General features: G+C 39.2%; 1 protein-coding gene across 1 annotated transcript in view; it reads right to left on the bottom strand.

Annotated features, from left to right (window-relative positions):
• The window catches only part of rapgef5a (Rap guanine nucleotide exchange factor (GEF) 5a), a 48,218-nt gene extending 28,088 nt beyond the window's left edge, over window positions 1-20,130 (bottom strand). Inside the window, exons 1-5 of the mRNA XM_039820791.1 lie at window positions 19,748-20,130; window positions 11,185-11,235; window positions 8,228-8,334; window positions 7,592-7,713; window positions 5,579-5,756 (exon numbers count right to left, since the gene is read on the bottom strand). Coding sequence (XP_039676725.1) covers window positions 5,579-5,756; window positions 7,592-7,713; window positions 8,228-8,334; window positions 11,185-11,235; window positions 19,748-19,891 — 602 coding nt within the window. The 5' untranslated portion in view covers window positions 19,892-20,130. The remainder of the gene's footprint in view (window positions 1-5,578; window positions 5,757-7,591; window positions 7,714-8,227; window positions 8,335-11,184; window positions 11,236-19,747) is intronic.
• Window positions 20,131-20,445: the final 315 nt, after the last annotated feature.

Genomic DNA, 20,445 nt, shown 5'->3' on the forward strand with positions numbered 1-20,445 from the left:
ATTTACACAGACCAATTTGCATACAATTTGGATTTTATCAACAGATCCTAGTGGCACTACTAATAGTTGTGAAGGAACGAAGATGAAGCACTGTGTGACTGTGTCTGTTTACGCTGTAATCTGATAAGGAAATGATAGATGCAGAAGCGGAGGAGATGGTGATAACACGCAGCCTACAGCCTGACACATCAGCTATCAGCTCTGACACAGACAGAAAGAGACAGAGACGGAGGCAGGTACACCAACAGGTGCCTTAAAGGAATGAAAATACCATAGTGTTACCATTGCAATAAAAGCAGTTTGCTGCTTGTGCTTTCCTTTCAGTATCTACGGTCAAAATGACTTGCCTCCACTCTCCTTTAAAATAAGATAACTGATGTTCAAACATCTCAAAGAGTAAAATGGAAAAAAGGAGAAATTATCATGTTGTCAATGCAATGTAATGCTGGGGATTTTTATCTTTTGTTGTCCATTAGTGGATCATGAGATGTATAAAGTCTATTCTCAGTCATCATGCTAAATTTATTCTCATAAGGGTCATTATGTTTTTTTAGCCAGTGTTCATTTGGCAATTTGGTGACTCACCATGAGCCTGGATGTACCAGAGCTAGAAGAGAGACACAGTGGGAGGTGTGTTACCAATCATTAAGCAGCACAGAACAGTATTGATAGAGGATTAACAGGATTGGTGATGGCAACAGCTCCCTTTTCATTCCACGTCCAAGGCACATGCCGCAAGTTGTAGTCATGTTTTGTGAGCTACCAGAACAGATCCCATATGAACAATGTGTCATCAACCCTATTTTTGATATGGATTCTGTTAAGTAAGATAAATATAAGTACACCCTTGGCTTTAATCTACCTACTGCATATGCACATATGGTTGTGATCTAAATGCTACCAATCTTACACAGAACTAAAAGTTTGTGCCACATTGCAGATGGAGTCATTTGTGGAGGAGGAATTAATCTCTGTCAAAACCATTAACTGTTTGGTTGCCCTCCTCTTTAGCTAAAATGTTCGGTAACACTTTACTTGAAGGTATCAACATAATCGTGACATGACACTGTCATAACTATGACACGACACTGTCATGAACGTGTCATAAATGTTATAAATAAGTCATAAACGTTTATGACTTCTGTCATTAAGTGTCATTCGGTTTTTGTCATAAAAAGTTGACATTGTTTGGGTTGTCTTGATAATGACAACTTGACATTAATCAAAGTGACATTACCAGAAGTTGTCTTGGTCATGACAAGTTGACATTCAATTTATTTGGGATGTCTTTGTAATGGCAACTTGACATTAACCAGGATGACATTACCAGAAGATGTATTTGTCATGACAACTTGACATTAAATTTCTTTGGAGTGTCCTTATTAAGACAACTTGACAGTAAACAGGATGACATTATGTCAACTTGTCATGACCAAGACAACTTCTGGTAATGTCACTTGGATTAATGTCAACTTGTCATAATCAAGACAACCCAAACAATGTCAACTTGTCATGACAAAAACCGAATGACACTTAATGACAGAAGTCATAAACGTTTATGACACATTCATGACAGCGCCATGTCATAGTTATGACAGAGTCATGTCACGATTATGTCGATACCTTCAAGTAAAGTGTTACCAAATGTTCCTCAGCATTCTGCAAATTTGTTTCTTTTTCCTTTTTGAACTAGAGCACCATGCAAAGCAAGCATGTTTTCTCCTCCCAAGCTAAGGTGTCATATTTTGGCTCCTGGCAATTCTGCACCTCGTGCACAATGATATGCAGAGAACACAAAGACAGGAAACACCACCTCTTACTACACCAAACAATTAAGTATGTATATAGATAATGTACTGTATATTATATACAGTATAATGTGGGAACAAAGAGTACAAAGATTTGTGCATTAAATATTCAGTAATAGCCCTGCCAGAAAATGGGTGTAAATTTGTGAAGCTGACGCTGTAGTTCAAGTAATATTTAATATTTAGGTATTGTTTGTATACAGGGTGACAACATATTACACATTCTCAACATAATCTAAACATAGCCTTAAAATGTATTGGTTGCAGGGCTATTGTATTGGATGACATTATACTGTCCAGGTGTTCATATTACTGTATTAGATATGGAAGTTGCATGCAACTCAGACTGTACAGAAAAAGGACGGAAATCAGTGCACACTGTATAGTTCAGTGTGCTAGATAGGGTGGTGTTCACATCTAAACATTAACTCCATGATCAGTCCCCTCTCTGACATTCTAAACTTGACATGGACTAAATTTTAAATGAACAAATGTGGTGCTGCAACTTTAACTTTGATGCTGTCTCCTTAGACAGCTCTTCAAAAAAAAGCACTATATATGCATGTTTTGCCCATACTTTAATGTGATATAGTCTAATTTTAATATATGTATATTAAAAATAGACTCTCAGTTAAAATAATAGTACACTTTTAAGATTCAGAAGACCATGAGATTCTTGTGGTTTTATTCCACAAAAGAATATTTATTTGTAGCAAGCAGTGCAGTGTACAATGAACAATAAACTAATCAACTTTAAAGACCACAATGTGCCTGGTGGCAAATACTACGGTTCACACAAACTGAATGACGACACATACAAAAACATCTTCTACACATGATGCAGAGGAGATAGCCCATTTAATTAGTAGCATGTTCTTGGGCTTTACTAAGGGACTGTTCGTTATTTATTTAAGGGGCCACCGGAGGAGTTTTGGGACCTTTAGCCAAAATAGACATGACCCTCCCCTCGCCAGTAAAAAAATTTCTATGACCCTCCAAAACGATTTGGAAAAAAGGCATGACCCTCCCCCAACAACTTATTGATACTTTCTATACTGGTTTGCGCTTGGCAAATATATACAGATTCCCATTGTTTTTTTACAGCCATGACATACATGACTAAACCTCTGCATTCTCATCTGACTCATCACACTCCTCTGTTATGGTGTGGTGGGCATTTCAGTAGATTTACTCACTAACGTTGCTGTGGAAACACAATAAGCATGGAAAATAAATGCACACTTCCTGCATTACTGCATTACTTCAAATACTAAGTTACTCCTCTAGTAAACTAGTATTCACTTGAAATAAAACAATAAAATATTGAGACCATTCAGCAAGGCACTCTGGGTAACATTCAACACACAAACTGGTTGCTATGGACTCGTCACTAGGCTTCCTCCACTTCGCCGTTTAAACAAAGTTATCAGTTTATTAAAGCTATCTAAAATGTCAATAACCACCATCTCTTCGCCCCATTCCTCTGCACCCTGCCAACCTGTGGAAGCACTGTGGTGGAGTTAGTACGTACGTCATCCACTATAATTTATAGAAAGTAACATACAGTACATACAGTATGTTACATGAGCTTTGTATTAGTAAGTATGACATTCAATTCCCCTCACTGTCATGCTCGCTCCCCGGTGTCTGCAAATACACCCTTTGAAGTTGACACAGATGAATGTGTTGACGTTTGCGCTTGTTCCCTCGTTCTCCATATATATTCTTTTTCCCGTTACCCATCTCACTCTCTCTCTCTCTTTCTCTGAGTGACAGATTGAGTTCAGCAGCAGGCTCAGCAGGAATCCCACACACAGGAGCCGCAAAGTAGGGAACTCTGGCTGAAACCACTCTGTGTGTGTGTGTGTGTGTGTGTGTGTGTGTGTGTGTGTGTGTGTGTGTGTGTGTGTGTGTGTGTGTGTGTGTGTGTGTGTGTGTGTGTTTGTGTGTGTGTTTGTGTGTGTGTGTGTGTTTGCGTGCGTCAGAGCCCATCTTATGGATGAGTGTTTGAGGATGTGAAGGTGTGTGTGCATGCACATCAATGTGTCTCTAACATAAGCACATTAAGGATTTAAAACACTGAATAGAGATTAGGTTTCTAGCTGGGATTTGAGGAAGCTAGAGTGTGTATGTACTTCCAAGCGTGCACTTCCACATTTCCACCAAATCAAACACAGTGACTTGTCACTTTTTATGGTAAATCATCAGACAGACAAATGACCTTAATCATAAATCTAAACAGGATCACTGTCACTTTGACTTTGATATTTTACCAGAGCAACGGGCTTCCACTTCAGGTCAATGGAGATCATCCAATACATTACCCCTGAATCACGTTCACCAACTATGCTCAACATTCTGAAAATTGTTTAACATGCAGGCTCTAATGACTGTGACCCAGTGACAGTGGAAACCCCTAACTTGTCATTACAACAGATAAATATGACCAATAATGTCCGTCTGTATGTTTATCCATTAGACCTGTAAATTTTTACATTTTAAAATTCTGACAACCATTCAAACTTATATATTAACAATTTATATATTAAATATATAATTGTTTTGTGAACTCCAAATTCAGTGTACAGTATAAGCGCAACAGGCTATGCTTTGCAGTCCAGCAGGGGGCATTTGTAAACTGCACTTTTCTCTTTGTTTACACAAAATGGAGTAAATAATAGTATAATAAAATAATACGTTATACAAGCTATACTTGCAGGTCTAAAAAAAACAGCCACCAGCCACACAAACATCTCCGACTAATCCCTGTGCGTGTTCGGCTGAGTGTAGCGTAAAGAGGCATATTTTAGCCCTAATCATGAAACCAAATCGTCTGGGATGTTATGTGTGTGAGCCATTTTGGAATCAACATCAAGGTGAGGCGGCTTTTATTCAAACTAGGGCTGTCACAATTAATGAGATAATAACGAGTTTAACACAAATTCATTTTAAGGACACTCTTTTTTGCTGCACGATTAACGCACGTTCTGTGATTTGGGCCTCGGGCCCCTCCGTACTTTGGGAAATCAAGAAGCGATGCAGCAGTAACATTGTGGATGGCTAGCAGAAACAAACCTCCTTTAGCAGAAATGGAAAAAGAAAAAGGTCTTTTGAATGGCAACTTCAGTTTCAAAGTCCTTCCAGATGATTCTCTCAACAAGACTCAAGTTATCTGCATGTACTGTCGATGTGAACTGAGTTACCCCTGGAGTACGCTGAGTCTCAAATACCATTTGCTGGCCAAACATACAGCTGACACAGAGACCCCCCCCCCTCCCCCTCTTATTTAACCTTTACAAGTGTAAAGTAGGACACTACATTGTGTTAGTATTACCAAGTAATGTTACATTCAGGTCAATATGCCCATCTGTTGTTGCTTTATGGGCTTGTGTTTGCTTGTTATGATTAGGAATATTTTTGAGCATACAGTACCTTTGAGGTTATTGTGGATAATATTCTAGACAGTATTTGTCATTGTTTTGGAATAATAATAAACATCTGCATAATTTGTCCGCACCCATGTTGATAAGACCATTAAAAACTAGAAAAATGTCTCTTTAAAATACATGTAGAACAGATAAAAAATGTGCAATTAATTTGCAATTTATCCCGAGTATACTATAGACAATCAATTAAACATTTGTAATCAATTGACAGCCCTAATATACACTAATTAAGTGTATATTTATATACAAGTGTTTTTTTAAGTGAACGCCCTACCATCCATCCATTGCAGCACAACTTCTAATCAGATTTTAATGGACACTTACGGGCTGTTGGCCCCGCCTCCAGAGCGAAACTGGATGTATGGGGCGAGTTGTAGGAGGAGCCTAACTGCTTCTGGCCATTCCCCCTCATTGGAGCGAAAGTCACAGGAGGCAGAGTCACATTCCTCAAAGCTGAACTGGTAGTAAGAGTTTGAGTCTGAAAACATCACCCGCTGGTCCACTGAGGAAAGAATAGACACACAAACACCAAAAAAAAAAATTTAAGTAGCAGCTTCCTCTCCTGTTGTGTCATAAATTCCATCACATCTCATTTGGCATGCAAAACAGCCATTCAGAGATTTTCCTATTTTCCCTTTATCATTTTCACAGTGTGTGACTACTTTAACAAACTTGGTCCTCATCAAGTGTGTGGACAATAACAATAATAAAACAATAATACCTGATGAAGGTACTGTACACTGTTTATAAAGGTCATTACAGTGTAATCAAAGAGTTGGACACCATACTTTTCGGGGGCCACCATGTAAGTAGGGTTGGGTATCGTTTGGGTTTTTCCGCTAAAAGGATACTTTCAAAACGGTGCCAGTGCCTAAACGGTGCCTGAACCGATACTTTAAAAAATAAATAAGGACGAGCACAAAATCCAGCCGGCGACATTAAAGAATGGCTTATTGCTAAGGCCATATGGTCAAAATGTATTTATTAAATATTTAATAACAATAACTTATTTCACCAGAAAATTGCTGTTAAACAACAAAAACAACCACTAGATGGGAAAAGGGTATTTTACAATAACTTTGAAGGCTTACCAGTTTCAAGTAAACGCACTGTTTGTGTTGATTTTTAGACAACGGCAGCTGCAGACTGTTGTAGGCCTACGTCTCAGTGTATGAATCCTCTACAGTGAAAAACATTCAAACTTTACACCGTTTAGCTGTCAGCATTGTAACAATGTTTAATCTAGCTACTAGCTAACGGTAGGCTAACGTTACCTGCTGCCAAGTGTAACGTTAACTAGCATCACATGCAGTGATGCTTCTGTTGCCTCTTATGTATGTTTCAGAGCATCAGAGAGAAGTGCAGGCATTTAAGTGGCACCGAAATGAGGCACTGAAATCCACGTTGCTATTGGGTCCGGTAGATACCGGTTGTTTAGACACCAGTGCCATATTAGCACCCAGTTTCGTTACCCAACCCTACATGTTAGCTCACCTATCCTGCATAATTATCAATAAGTGGCAGTCTATGCTATAGAAAGGAAGGCAAGTGATGCATGCTTGTTATGGTTTGTACAAATATACACAGATTTACATAATCAAGAATTGAGTATTCATCATTCACACTCAAATCAAACAAGCTATTTAACTTGTGAGGTTAGCAATTTATAGGTCTTTAAGTTGTTCTGATAAAAAGAAATGATGTAATATGTACATTGGTTCGTTAATAGCACACACTTTTTAGTTCTAGAGAAAGAGTAAAGACAAGGTGACAACAATAAAAACCTGGATAAACTCTTCATCAGTTATGGTGATTAGCCAAAACGTTGAACTGCAGGCAGTATCAAGAGGAACAGGTTTGCTCATTTGCTCATTCTTTAAAGAAACATCAATTGCATCTGAGGGTAGTTTCAACACATCATAGAGTAAAAGTAATATAAATAACACCATTTATTTTCTTATTTATCAGCTCTATTGAATACAGCAATCACATCCATGGTGATGGCTTCAGTTTCTTGGTGGTGTTGGTGGTAAAATGTTAGTTGTTAACATGGTCTTTGGTAAATAATGAAATAGGATGTTTGGGATCATTAATGGGGGGCTTGGGTACACAAAGCCACAGTGTCATTCTACCTTGTGGAAAGTTAAGCAGGTGAATGAAGCAGTGAATCCACCTCTCTATTCTGTTGAAAATTACCTGGTGAACTGGTTCTTTCACAGATGTGTGGATTGTTGCTGAAGTCACTGGAAGTTAACTATACATTTTAAAGCACACACAAACCTCCAGGCATTCTTAGTGTGTGTGTGTGTGTAAATGTGTGTGTGGTTGTGTTTTTACCAGACAGCAAGACTCCCAGCTCCAGCAGCACCTGCCAGACACGCACAGCAGTAGTCCGACAGCGCACGTACACACACTGCTCACACAGCCACTGCACCAGCTCCACGCCCACGTAGCTACGTCTGTTAAAATACAAAAAAAAATTTTTTAGTACAGCCACACAGTGTCATTATACGCATGCACATGCACACACTTCTTCCCTCGACACAAAGCTTGTCTTTTTAATTTAATCAATATCCATTGATTATTCATTAGTTCTCTGTAAGCGTTTTTCCTCTGAATACACTGAATACTTTCTGTCTGCTTTCCCCCAGGATAAACTCCTTGTGTATGTGTGTATATGTGATGACAGTTAAGATTACCTATTTTTTATTTTTGTCCAGATGTTCACATGGTCTTTGCATGCATCTCTATGTACTGTATGTACAGCATATTGCATGAGAGTGAATGTATTCCCAGACCATCTTGTGCTCTGCTATATAATGTCTACGTCACACTTTGCTCATCTTACTGCATAAACAACTTGACTGGCCAATCAGGACAGGCCTAAACAGTGACTGGTGAGTCAGTGTACATGCTTCACCAGACACATCGATTCATCCCTGCATACAGACACACAAACAGAGACAAGTGTACCGTATGATTCTGGCCAGGTGTATCTTGTCTTTAGCTGGGTATGGTCCATGAGAGAGGAAGGCATTCCTCACAGCCCGACCAGCACATGGAAAACTCTGGGAACAAGACTGAACAAAATGTATTTTTGAACTGTTATTTTAAAATCCAAAAACACTCAAAACTAATAAATGTGACTTTGATGACAAAAATATTATCCCAACATTGTTTTGGAAATGGACATTAGACTGCAAAGAGCTAATGTAATGTGGCAACATGCCGTCATTGACGTGCTCACAAGGACAGCTCGATTTCTTTCCCCCTGAGGAATGACACATTGACTGTGTCTACACGCTCTGCAATAATCTGGCTATTGACGCTATGGTAAATAAGACTGCATTTCAATTAAGCAGTTTACAGGGGCTGCTTGTTCTGTTTCATTCATATTCACGTTTACATTTGAAACAACAGAGCCCGCTTGATACAGGCTTCATTCACATTATGTTACAACATGAGAGACTCCCTCATGGAATCAGATTAAGCAAATCAAGTCTTAACTTTTATAGTAGGATGGTTGTAGAGCATGTGTTAGATAAATTGTCCCATGTATTGCAACATTAAGGGTACCCTGTGGGTTTTTCCTGGCTCAGAATGTGCCTTTGGGGTGGGTGACTAGGCATGAAATTAAGCATGATTGGTTCACGTACAGTAAAGGCAATGAGTCTGTGTTACCTCATTTGACAGAAATCTATGCATTTTCCTGTTATTTCAAACCATAAACAAAATGTCTATTACGCTTGAGTAAATGAAGGGTGTGTGTGTGTGTGTGTGTGTGTGTGTGTGTGTGTGTGTGTCTTCGTAACTTTCACACATGGCTTAAGGCGAATCAGTCCCGCCTTAACCGGGTGTGTGAAAGGGGCTTAAGAGAGGGTCCCCATTTTGTTAAATCTCGTGCACATGCAAAAGGACACAAGGCTGACACCATACACATTTTTGCAGATGGTTTTGCATTTTTCCTGATCTACAGTTTGTAACATAATTTTCCAAGTGCAGTATTACATTTCACCTGTGTGTCTTGGGCTCAAAGGAGGTTTCGGACCTCAAAGCAGAATTACATCATTGTGGCAACAAGGTGCACTTCAAACAAAGAACCAGGGTTCAATCAGCCTCACACAGCCAGACCTCAAATTTCCCTTCACACACTGGTCTGCTGAGCCTTGATCAGCCTTCTCTTCAGTTATGGGTGTTGCCAATACAACAAAATGGGTGGCAGGCAATTGGATCAAGTTTGGATAAACAATGACGAATGAACGCTACCTTTGCTTAAACATGTTTTGCTTTAGATTTCCAAGCTGTTCTACAAACTGTATCTACCAAAATCGGTTTTCTAATCTGAGGTGACAAATAGGCCACGCAGTTGTATAATCATGTTTGATTTTGAAGCAGTTGATCACCAAGTTTGAGAGTCAAGAGGTAGAAATAAAGCACCACCTATTGTCACCATCATCCAAACTAACATCCATAGTTTATTAATTAGTCGATCTTTCAGTGACCAGGTTGAATCAATTCTTAGTAAATATTTTCCAGACTAATATCCTGTAACAAAATGGTGGTAGGTAATACATCTGATTTCATATACTGCTTTAGTAAAAAAAAATATTCCCTGGCTGATGATGCGAGCAGCAACACGCAAAAAACGAAAATGAATGTTGCTAGTCTGGACATCTTACCGTGCCAAGGTTGCAATAAAGGTTTCCTAAATGCCACATTTGATGTCAGCTTACTAATTAATTGCGGGTTTTGTGTAGATTTTGACTTACATTTATTCCACTTTGTTTAAACGGCGAAGTGGAGTAAGCCTAGTAGCGAGTCCATAGCAACCAGTTTGTGTGTTGAATTTGTTACCCAGAGTGCTTTGCTGAATGGTCTCAATGTTTTATTGTTTTAATTCATTTGAATACTAGTTTACTAGAGGGGTAACTTAGTATTTGAAGTAATGCAGTAATGCAGGAAGTGTGCATTTATTTTCCATGCTTATTGTGTTTCCACAGCAACGTTAGTGAGTAAATCTACTGAAATGGCCACCACACCATAACAGAGGAGTGTGATGCGTTAGATGAGAATGCAGAGGTTTAGTCATGTATGTCATGGCTGTAAAAAAGCAATGGTAATCTGTATATTTATGCCAATCGCTAACCAGTGCAGAAGGGATTGATAAATTGTTGGGGGAGGGTCATGCCTTTTTTTGAAATTGTTTTGGGTGGGGGGGGTCATAGAAAAATTATTACTGGCGAGCAGAGGGTCATGTCTATTTTGACTAAAGGTCCCAAAACTCCTCCTGTGGCCCCTAAAATAAATAACGAACAGTCCCTTAGGTGCTCATGGGTAAGGAGTTTTTACCAGTGTCATATTGCTTTAAGTACTAAATCAATGTTTGGATAGAGCCATTTCCATTGAGGCAAGATATAAAAGAGAATCTACTGAAATACAACCAATAAAAAATACAACAGTGCTGAGGGACAAACAAATAAGCACAGGGGTAACAGCAGGACGCATAAATAAGCAGCATCAAAGCTTCAGATGTTGATTTCTTTTTTTAAAAAAGAAAAAAAAACTATTTACTTTAGCTAATGATTTCAATTTTCAAAGAAAAAAATACTCATGTGTAATATTTAAGCCCTAAGGCCTTTTCGGAGTGCAGTGCTGAAATATTTGCTAAACCGCATTAAAGTGATGCATGACAAATCAAGACTACCTGAGAAAAAAAAAAAAAAAAAAAAAGAGAGAGAGAGAGTAGTTGGTGAAATTAGCTTGGAAAAAGCACAAGGTAATATCACCACGGATGTCACCTGTATTGGGTCTAAACAAACACACTTTTACTAAAACTAAAGGCAATGACATCATCACCTGTGTGTGTGTGTGTGTGTGTGTGTGTGTGTGTGTGTGTGTGTGTGCGTGTGTGCGTGTGTGTGTGTCCTTACCCTGTGTACTGTAGGTCCAGCGCTCGGTCCGGGGATAGTGTCAGGTGATTGCTGTTGAAACACAATGCACACAAGCATTCAGAGCCAGCTCACAATGACGCACACAGTAAATACACTGACTAAACAAGACTCTGAGATGAGAAAGACCAGTTTTACTATTCCAAAAACATTAGGTTTTGTTTAAACCAACAGCAGTAACTACCATTCTTCATTCATTCATACATTACTGCTATATACTTTGCCAAACTGAAAGAACATGGCCATTCATTTTTACTTATTAAGTTGATTATCTGACCTGAACGGCTCAACAGTGACACACACTCAAGTATAAAGTATAAGTACAGTACACATGTAAACCGTAATAATAATAATAATAATAATAATAATAATAATAATAATAACAACACATTTATGAGTTCAATTCCTTGACAATAAAATACAATTGTCAGTCCAACTGTCACAATATAAAAGTGACAGGATAATAAAACTCTTCTACCATCATGCCATCATGTTGTAGACTGTGCTTTGGGCATATCCACTCCACTTCTATGTCCCCTGTCAGGAAATAAACGTTTAATCTTTATAGATTATTATGGTGCCAGAGGAGCTAGATGGCGGTGTTAACACAGTGGTGACACACTAGTCATAAAACAGATTAAAAATGATAGTAAGTGTTAGATCAAATAGAGCGGAAACAGCACTACATGTAGACATTTGGATTTCACTGCAGGTTAATACATTATGATGAAATACCTCATCTTGGTTGCTCTGCTGCTGGATTAAAAGTAATTAGTTGTAGCATCTTAAAAAAATATATTTATATACACACACACACACAAAATAATATAATTAATCACTATCAATCACTAAGGGGGGTAACACAATTATGATTGAGTGGCCATAGTCCACTGATTAAAGTATCTTGGAAAAACTGTAATACAGCATTTTTACTACAGTATGCACAGGATTCTGCACAGGATTCTGAAAACTTGAAGCACATGTGTTAACAACAAGACCAGATCATAGAAATAAAAATGGAAAAGTGAAACCTTACGGATTGCCACTTTAAAGATAGACACTGGTTGAATGGAGATCACCTTTGTGTAATCAAGGTGTGATTTTAGGTTAAATAAACCTGTATCTGCAGTTTTCAACAGCTGGCTAGTCAATTTCTTGGCTAACGGTACTTAACCAAGACAGAGGAAATTCAGCCTTTTTTTGGTTATCTAATACCATTAACGATGGCTCTGTTATATTTAAGTGTACCAGACAGTGAGCCATTACAATGTAACAGTGCTATGCAATGCAAAATAGCTGGACCCTGAAACTGAAGCAGCTAAATGGAATTCAGCCATCGTTAATTTTATTATATACATCTGTGTTCTTCCTGCTGTGACATGTCTATTCATAGTGTCTTTGCCCATTTCAAACAAATCTGTGAAAGATTTGTTGAAAAGTACCAATCAGTGGAAGAATACCAGAGAATTTTCAAAGCAGTGAACAGGAGGAATGGAAAAAGAGGTGGTACAGCCATCCTCAATAACAGAGTGTCCATGAAAAACCGGCAGCAAGAGAGAATGGTCTGATGAGACCAAAATCAATCTTTTTGACCATGTTACTAACCAAGCATTTTAGTGTCATGCAGACGGCATGCTTTTCTGCAGCAGGCCTTGGAACGCTTTGAAGATAGTGGGTAAAATGAATGCAGCAAAATACAGAATAATCCTGGAGAAGAACTTTCTGCTGTTTGCAAGAGAACGCTAAATTGGGAGAATGCTTCATTTTTCAGCAAAGATAACAAAGCCAAGGCAAGGGTTTCAAAATTCAAATAAAGTGACAGTATTTTGTAGATTTGAATTCATTTTGCATTTGAATTGTCTTAGAACAATACAGCATCATTATCAGTGGTGTGAGAAAATATCAGATACGGGCATCTGCTTTGAAAACATCATGGTAGTGCATCACTGATAAAAAATACAAACTATTAGGATGACAATCACGTTGCCAGCATTTTAAAAGACAGACAGATGAGAACCTCCTACAATAGGAGTGCAACTGTTCTGTGAGCTCAGTCAGTGAAGCGGGATCACTGATAGAGTTGTGGGTCTGATTCCCTCTGGAAACTAGGGATAGACCATCTATCGGCCTTGGCCGATTATCGGGCCGTTTTGTGGCAGTTATCGGTTACATCAACGGCCTTGAAAAACCAGCATCGGTCGAGCCCTACTGGAAACCTCCACAGGAAACTTACCCTGTGCTAGAAATCGCTGCTGCCCCTGCCTGATGATGAATAGGTAGATACTGAGAGCTCAAATTATGGAACAAATGAAAAGCACCTAAGCAACTGTGGAAGATGGATGTAGATGAGGAAATATAAATGAGTTAGCGCGCAAGAAGAGAAAGAAGAGAGGGAGGCTGAACAAATCACAACAGTCTATGAATATATGACAGGGGATATGAGCATGACAGATGGAGCGGGAGAGAGATGAGGCGGTGAGAGACAGAGAGATCATTTTAATTGTAATCGTGAAAGAGAGAAAAAGTGAGTGGGACAAAGACAGAGAGGGAAAGAATGCACATCCATGGCTCTGAGTTACAAGAAAATGAAATAGATAATTAGAGATGTAAGCGCAGTGTGTGTGATCCTCATTAGAGCGATGATACTGTCTGGGATGTCACACACACACACACACACACACACACACACACACACACACACACACACACACACACACACACACACACACACACACACACACACACACACACACACACACACACACACACACACACACACACACAACACGATAAGATGTTGTTTTGTACGGTGGAAAGTAAAGTAAAAATTATTCTTGTAAGGAGAGTAAAATACATTCATTAAATATGAACGTTACAGCACGCAAGCGCCATTCAGTCGGACAAAACAAGCAATGTGAAAACGTCATCTTGGGGTTCAGGAAATTGTATTGGGCAGTTTTTACTAGTTTCCTACATGACACATAGACCAAACAATCCATTTAATCTAGAAAACAATCTGTAAATTAACTAGGACTGTGTATTGGCAAGAATCTGGCAATACGATACATATCACGATACATGGGTCACCATTCAATATATTGCAATATATTTTGATACTGTGCGTAAGGCGATATATTGGGATTTTTTTATAGTATAATTATAGAAAAACTAATATGTAAAAAAAAAAAAAGACATGATGTGCAAACTGCCAGTTTGGGATTGTGGTTCACAGGTTCTTAGTGAGCTAAAGTAGGCCAAAGTTCAGTCATAGCTACATTGTTAGCTTCTATCAAAAAGTCAGGCACTGCTAGGCAAGGACACTAGTGGTGCGTCTCAGCATAGCCATCTAGCGGTAGGGGTTTTAAACACAACATAAACGTGAACCACTGTCTTACATGAATATTTTTGAACGTAAACTAAAAAAAAAAAAATCAATAAAAAAAAATCAATATTGCGTTTTTGAAAATCTATACAGTATTGCAAAATAAAATATTGTGATACTCAAGTGTATCGATTTTTTCTTACACCCCTAAAATTAATTGACAAATAAAATAATCACCCATTGCAGCCCCAATATCGACTTCTTTTTTTAACAATGTGTTAATTGAATTAAAACTTTGTTTAACAAGTCTGTGTTTGTGTGTGTGACGAGATGCAGTGTTTGGACTGAGGGTTAAGTAGAGCACACCAGCCAGCCAAGCACACAGACTAAATAAATTGTTTCTGACTCTCGCTATCTCTGTCTTGCTCCTTCTTTCTCTTTTGTCTTGGTTGAGTTGTCTTATCTCTCCATCTCTTCACCTCTCGGTCTGGTGAACACAGAACTCGAGAGGTCTTTGTTTCTCCACCATCATCTCTTCTCACAAACGAGTTCAAGACACACGAGCACTAGAGGAGTTCCATTCATACTGTGTCACACGACGAGAGACAGGTCTACTGGCCATGTTCCTGTGAGTCTCTTTGTCTGTGCCTTAGTTTCCTCATAAACATAATGTCCTCCATCACAGGGTATACTGTTGTCAGGACCAGAGGCCGAAAGAGAGTGACAGGAGAGAAGAGAAGATGAATGAGGATGAATGAGAGCTATAAAGAGAGAGCACATGCTGACACACTTATCTGTGTGATGACTTCAAAGTGTATACAGAGAGAGAGAAAGAGAGAGAGCAGCAGAGAGCGAGTTCATTATCTGCAAGAAATGGATTACTCTCAGATTAGATTGCTGAGCACAGTGAAGAGCAATAGCACGATATGCTTGGCAAGCCCCCCCCCCCTCCACACACACAAAGCTCCTGTCGACTCCTCAACAGATTCGTCAGACAAGGAAGTAAAAATGGAGACATCAAAGCAGCTACAGTGCAGCTAAAACAACACACACACACACACACACACACACACACACACACACACACACACACACACACACACACACACACACACACACACACACACACACACACACACACACACACACACACACACACACACACACACACACACACACACACACACACGACCTTTGGCTTACCAACACGTCAGTGATCTTTCATCTATAGTATACTTGTTGATTACAGACTAACTTCAGGACTTATCAATCAACAGAAAATAAATCAGTACAGCTTCAGCTTCTCAACTGTGAATATTTGCCGATTAGAAAACTCAATCGGCTATGAAACTGAACCGTGGACTTTGGACTGTTATTGGACAAGCTATTTTAATGTTAAATTCAGCTTTAAGCTAAAGCCATCATTTCATTAAATCGAGAAAGTAATCTGCTGATTAATAGTTAGCACTTTCCATCCCACGAACAAGCATATTGTGTACATCATGAAAGTTGATGGTTATGATTTTGATTTTTAAAAAGGTTGTGCCGTCTTTGAAAATATACGTATCACAATATTTGAAGGCTTACACTTGCTCTTTTTAGACAACCTTCCATGAAATGTGTCTGATTCAATTCAATCAAAAAATCTAAGTGGAAATCAAACTCGTTTACCTTACTTGGGATTTGATTTTGTAACTCAATTTAAATCCCTAAAATGTTAAAACAGCTAAATCAAAAATATGTTTTCTTTGTTCTATCTGTTGCCTTTCATGTATTATCAGCACATGCACATCACACACTGGAATTAGTGTGCACATTTTCTTTAATTTAGGTAAAGTGTACCTCTAACTTTATTTAAGTTGTTAATAAAGTTAGGAAGTAGCAATCTTCTGGGGATATCATCAACTATCCTCTAAAACAGTGTTCAATCTGCTCTTGCATTATGACTGTAAAAATCTAATTTTACAGCCTAAATTATATGTTTTGAGCAGCATACTGTAAATGTACATACAGTGTTTGTGTGTCAAAGTGTTAGTGTATGGACATTTTAATCAACAAGAAGCTTTTAATTTACAACTAGTGGTCACATCAAGTGTACTTTTCATAATAGACATCTAAATTGTCCCATTTAAAAATGAAAAATCTGGTATCATCTGGGGACAGCAATATCATTATCAGAGTCTGCCATAAATGCATTAAAGAAAGCAACACAAAAAAATGACCCGGCAATGCCAAACAAAATGGCACATTTAAATGGACGCCAATAAGATTCTGAATGGAAAAGTTTACTTTTAAAAAGTTGCCAAATGGTTCCATTGACAAGACCAAAGTGATCTGTGTGTTTTGTTGTTGTGAACTGAGCTATCATCGCAGCACAACCAGTCTGAAATACCACTTGATGGCCAAGCACACAGCTAATGCAAATTCTCCGCCCCCTAGTCAAAGCCAGGCAACAATGGATGACTTCAGACAGAAGAACATGGATACCACAACTAAGAACAAACTTACTGCAGCAATACCTAATGGGTGGCTACTGCAAGTGAGCATGTTAGTGTGAAATTGAACACTACAGTATATGCCAATGTTGTTTTCAATAAAAAAAACATTTGCACAAAGCAAGCCGATCTACTTTTCCATGTTGATAAGAGCAGTAAAATGAGAAAAAAAATAATGGGACAAAAAGAAATCAAGGGACATTTAGAATAGATAAAAATGTGCGATTAATTGCGAGTTAACTATGACATTAATTAATTAATTAATTAATTAATTAATTAAATATTTTAATCGTTTGACAGCACTAATCATTTTATTTGCTTGCTTTAAGAATGTAAACCCATAATAATGGCAACTACTACAATACATACTGTACGCAAATACAATGGTAGGGGCCAGACACCCATACTAGTCGGCTGTTATCTGATTGCTGTTGGCAGCATTATCTGTGAAGAAAGTTTCAGGTCTCACGCTGACGTACACACTGGTTCTTCCTCTGTTTTGGTGTCAGCAAGAAAATCCAACCAAGACTTAAAATCCACAGTAAGTGGTTACAGAAAACTGACTTGCGGCATAGGACTTGCTATGCCATGCACTTCCTCACCAGTAGGCTACTGCGAGTTTGTTTTACTCTGACAAGATTATAAGTGGCCCAGTGACTGGGTTAACCATTAAGTCGCTCTCTCCAATCGGACACCTAACTGAGCCTTGGTCAACTCTTTAGAGGAGGAGGGAAAAAAACTAGCCTTGTTTTCTCTGGTGTAAACGTCTACAGCGTGGCTACTGTGCAGAGCACCCTGGGAAGTGTACGGAAAGTTTAAAAGTCAGTTCCTTTAAGCAAATTTCTCTGCTCATGTCACATCATAGCCAATAAAAGATGAATACCAGAGCAAGTCACAACAGAGAATAATGTAAGACAGGATTCTCAAAAGGTGAGACTGATGCCAGCTGGAACCAAAGGCGAAGGATGGCTATGTGCAACACAACAGTTTCAATTCACTTTATGAGCTGTCGGCAGTCATCAAAGAAGCACATTAGGTGATGTGAAAACCTGCTCATGTGAGATATTTTGCACTTTTACAGGGCCCTGAATATTTGAACAAAAACAAAAATTAGCTCAAGATTCTGCATGGATCAACAAAAACAGGTAAAAGGTGTGCAGGTGTCTGCCTCAGGAAGAGATGCTGGGATGTATTTTCATTTTAGCATTTCCAATTCTGAGTGCCATTTTTGTGCAGTGCAAAAACAATCACACATGGGAGTTCATCTCTCACATCTTTTTGGAGAATTTATATGTGCATGTAAAATCAAGAGGGAGTCTGTCTGTCTGTGTCTGTGTGTGTCTGTGTCTGTGTGTGTGTGTGCATGTGCATCTGGAGAACCAGTCTGCACAGAACAGCCATACCTTTACACTACTTACTCGCATCAACACACTCATATGGCACCCACGCTTGCACATACACCAAGTTAAATGAAGACAGGAGAAGGAAAACAAAACAAATTGTCATCGATCTACATTCCTTCACTTCATCTCAAGCAATGAACAAAAACACAAAGACGATACACTACATATTGCAGTTAATATAATTTAAAAACAGTCTGCTATTTTGAGTCTGATCCAGCTCCTGACATGATTGTTGTAGCTTCAGATTTCTGACACATCTGTACTCAAGTTATCCATCATTTATCCATTCTTTATAGTTTCAATATAATGTTTTCGTTTGGACTCTTATTTTGACAACATGTAACGTGACGTAAACTGCATGTCCTCTGTCCAATGTGGCTTTACACTACGAATGTTGCGTATTTTAGTACATTTGGCACTCTGTCCCTGATTCACACAGAGACAATCAAGGACACATTTTCTCCCGGCCGCCACCATTGGTGATGAAGATGAGCGGAGCTGACACTGTGAGCAGATATTCGGCTTGTCAGGTGTGTTCGTTCCACATCAGGGCACGCCGTGACACACACATTTACTGCTTACTAGACCAATCATCACAAAACAGAACCAGAGAACCCATGAGATGAATTGTTGATGAGCTACAAATTTGAACTGGAAGAACTACAGAATAGAGCTGAAACTATTAGTAGGCCACAATTAATTTCTTGATCAATAGAAAATGAATCATTTTTTTTCCATTACTATTCAAATGTGAGGATTTGCTTTCTCTCCTTTTTGTACAATTTCAAACTGATGGTTGGTTGGGGAAAAAAATATATTTGAAGGTAGGCTATCACCTTGAGCTTTCAGAACTTGTGATGGCCATTTTCACCGTTTTCACATTTTGTAAACAAAACAGAAGCCTAGAAGTAATTGAAAACAACAATTGACAGATTTAGCAAATGAAAATACTTTTGTACCTTTTATGAGTAGGCTGTTTTTTTTGTAGTAGCCTGTAGGTATGTGTGTGGTTAAACTGTTGGGGGGGGGGGGGTAGTGTTGCCTTGACTACCGGAGTGTAAAGGTATGGTGTACAACACCAATTCTAGTTATTATGGATGTAGCACGCGCACACTCATACACACACACCGCCTCTGCGACAGTAATGCTTGTAACAAAATGAAAACACCTGAGTCGTGACGGGGTTACGAAACAGCCTCTCGGCACAGGGTCTCGGGAAAACTCACGGTTGAAAAGATAAAACCGTGAGCCGTTGCAAACGTTCATCAAACATATAAAACACGGAAGCACGGACAGTCACTCAGCGGTCGGTTTGAAATACTCACGCTCTTCTTCCTCAGGTGCAGCCCGTGCTTGAGTAGCCCTGGCAGATCCCGGATTTTGTGTTTGAGCTGAGCCTGGTCTCGTGCGCTCCGGTTCCATCGCAAGCCCGCCAGCAAACCGTCCTCTGCGGGCTCCGAGTCCTCCATGGTTCCTTCCCTTCTCCTGTCTTTCCTCGAGCTGCCGCCTGCCACAGCTCCGGGTGTCTACTGTATCCTCACAAGGCGCACCGCCGTCCGCCCCCGTTCGCCATTTCCCCCCGCATCGCGCGCATACTCAGCGACCTGCATCTGCAACCACACCGCGCGCAGCGTTAACGAGGCTACTGAATGTATTGCGCAGCACGCGACGTTGCTGCTCCACCCAATGGCTCTACTCCCCCAATAGCCTAGGTGTGTGTGTGTGTGTGTGTGTGTGTGTGTGTGTGTGTGTGTGTGTGTGTGTGTGTGTGTGTGTGTGTGTGTGTGTGTGTGTTTTGTGGGAGGGGGTCACAGGTGCATAAAAAGATTGCATCACCTCCACCTTTCATTCTCTGACCAGTTTGAATAAAGAAAAAAAGGAAGGTTTCAAACTATCAAATGTTAACTGTTGTACTGGTGCAGCTGACATTTCAGTATAATTGTAATGTTTATTTATGTCGTGTAAATGTAATTACACGCCTAAAATAGGCTAATAGTCTGGGGGGGAGGGAGAAAGCAGAAGG

This window comes from Perca fluviatilis, chromosome 13 (genome assembly GCF_010015445.1).
Source record: "Perca fluviatilis chromosome 13, GENO_Pfluv_1.0, whole genome shotgun sequence".
NCBI classification, from domain to species: domain Eukaryota; kingdom Metazoa; phylum Chordata; class Actinopteri; order Perciformes; family Percidae; genus Perca; species Perca fluviatilis.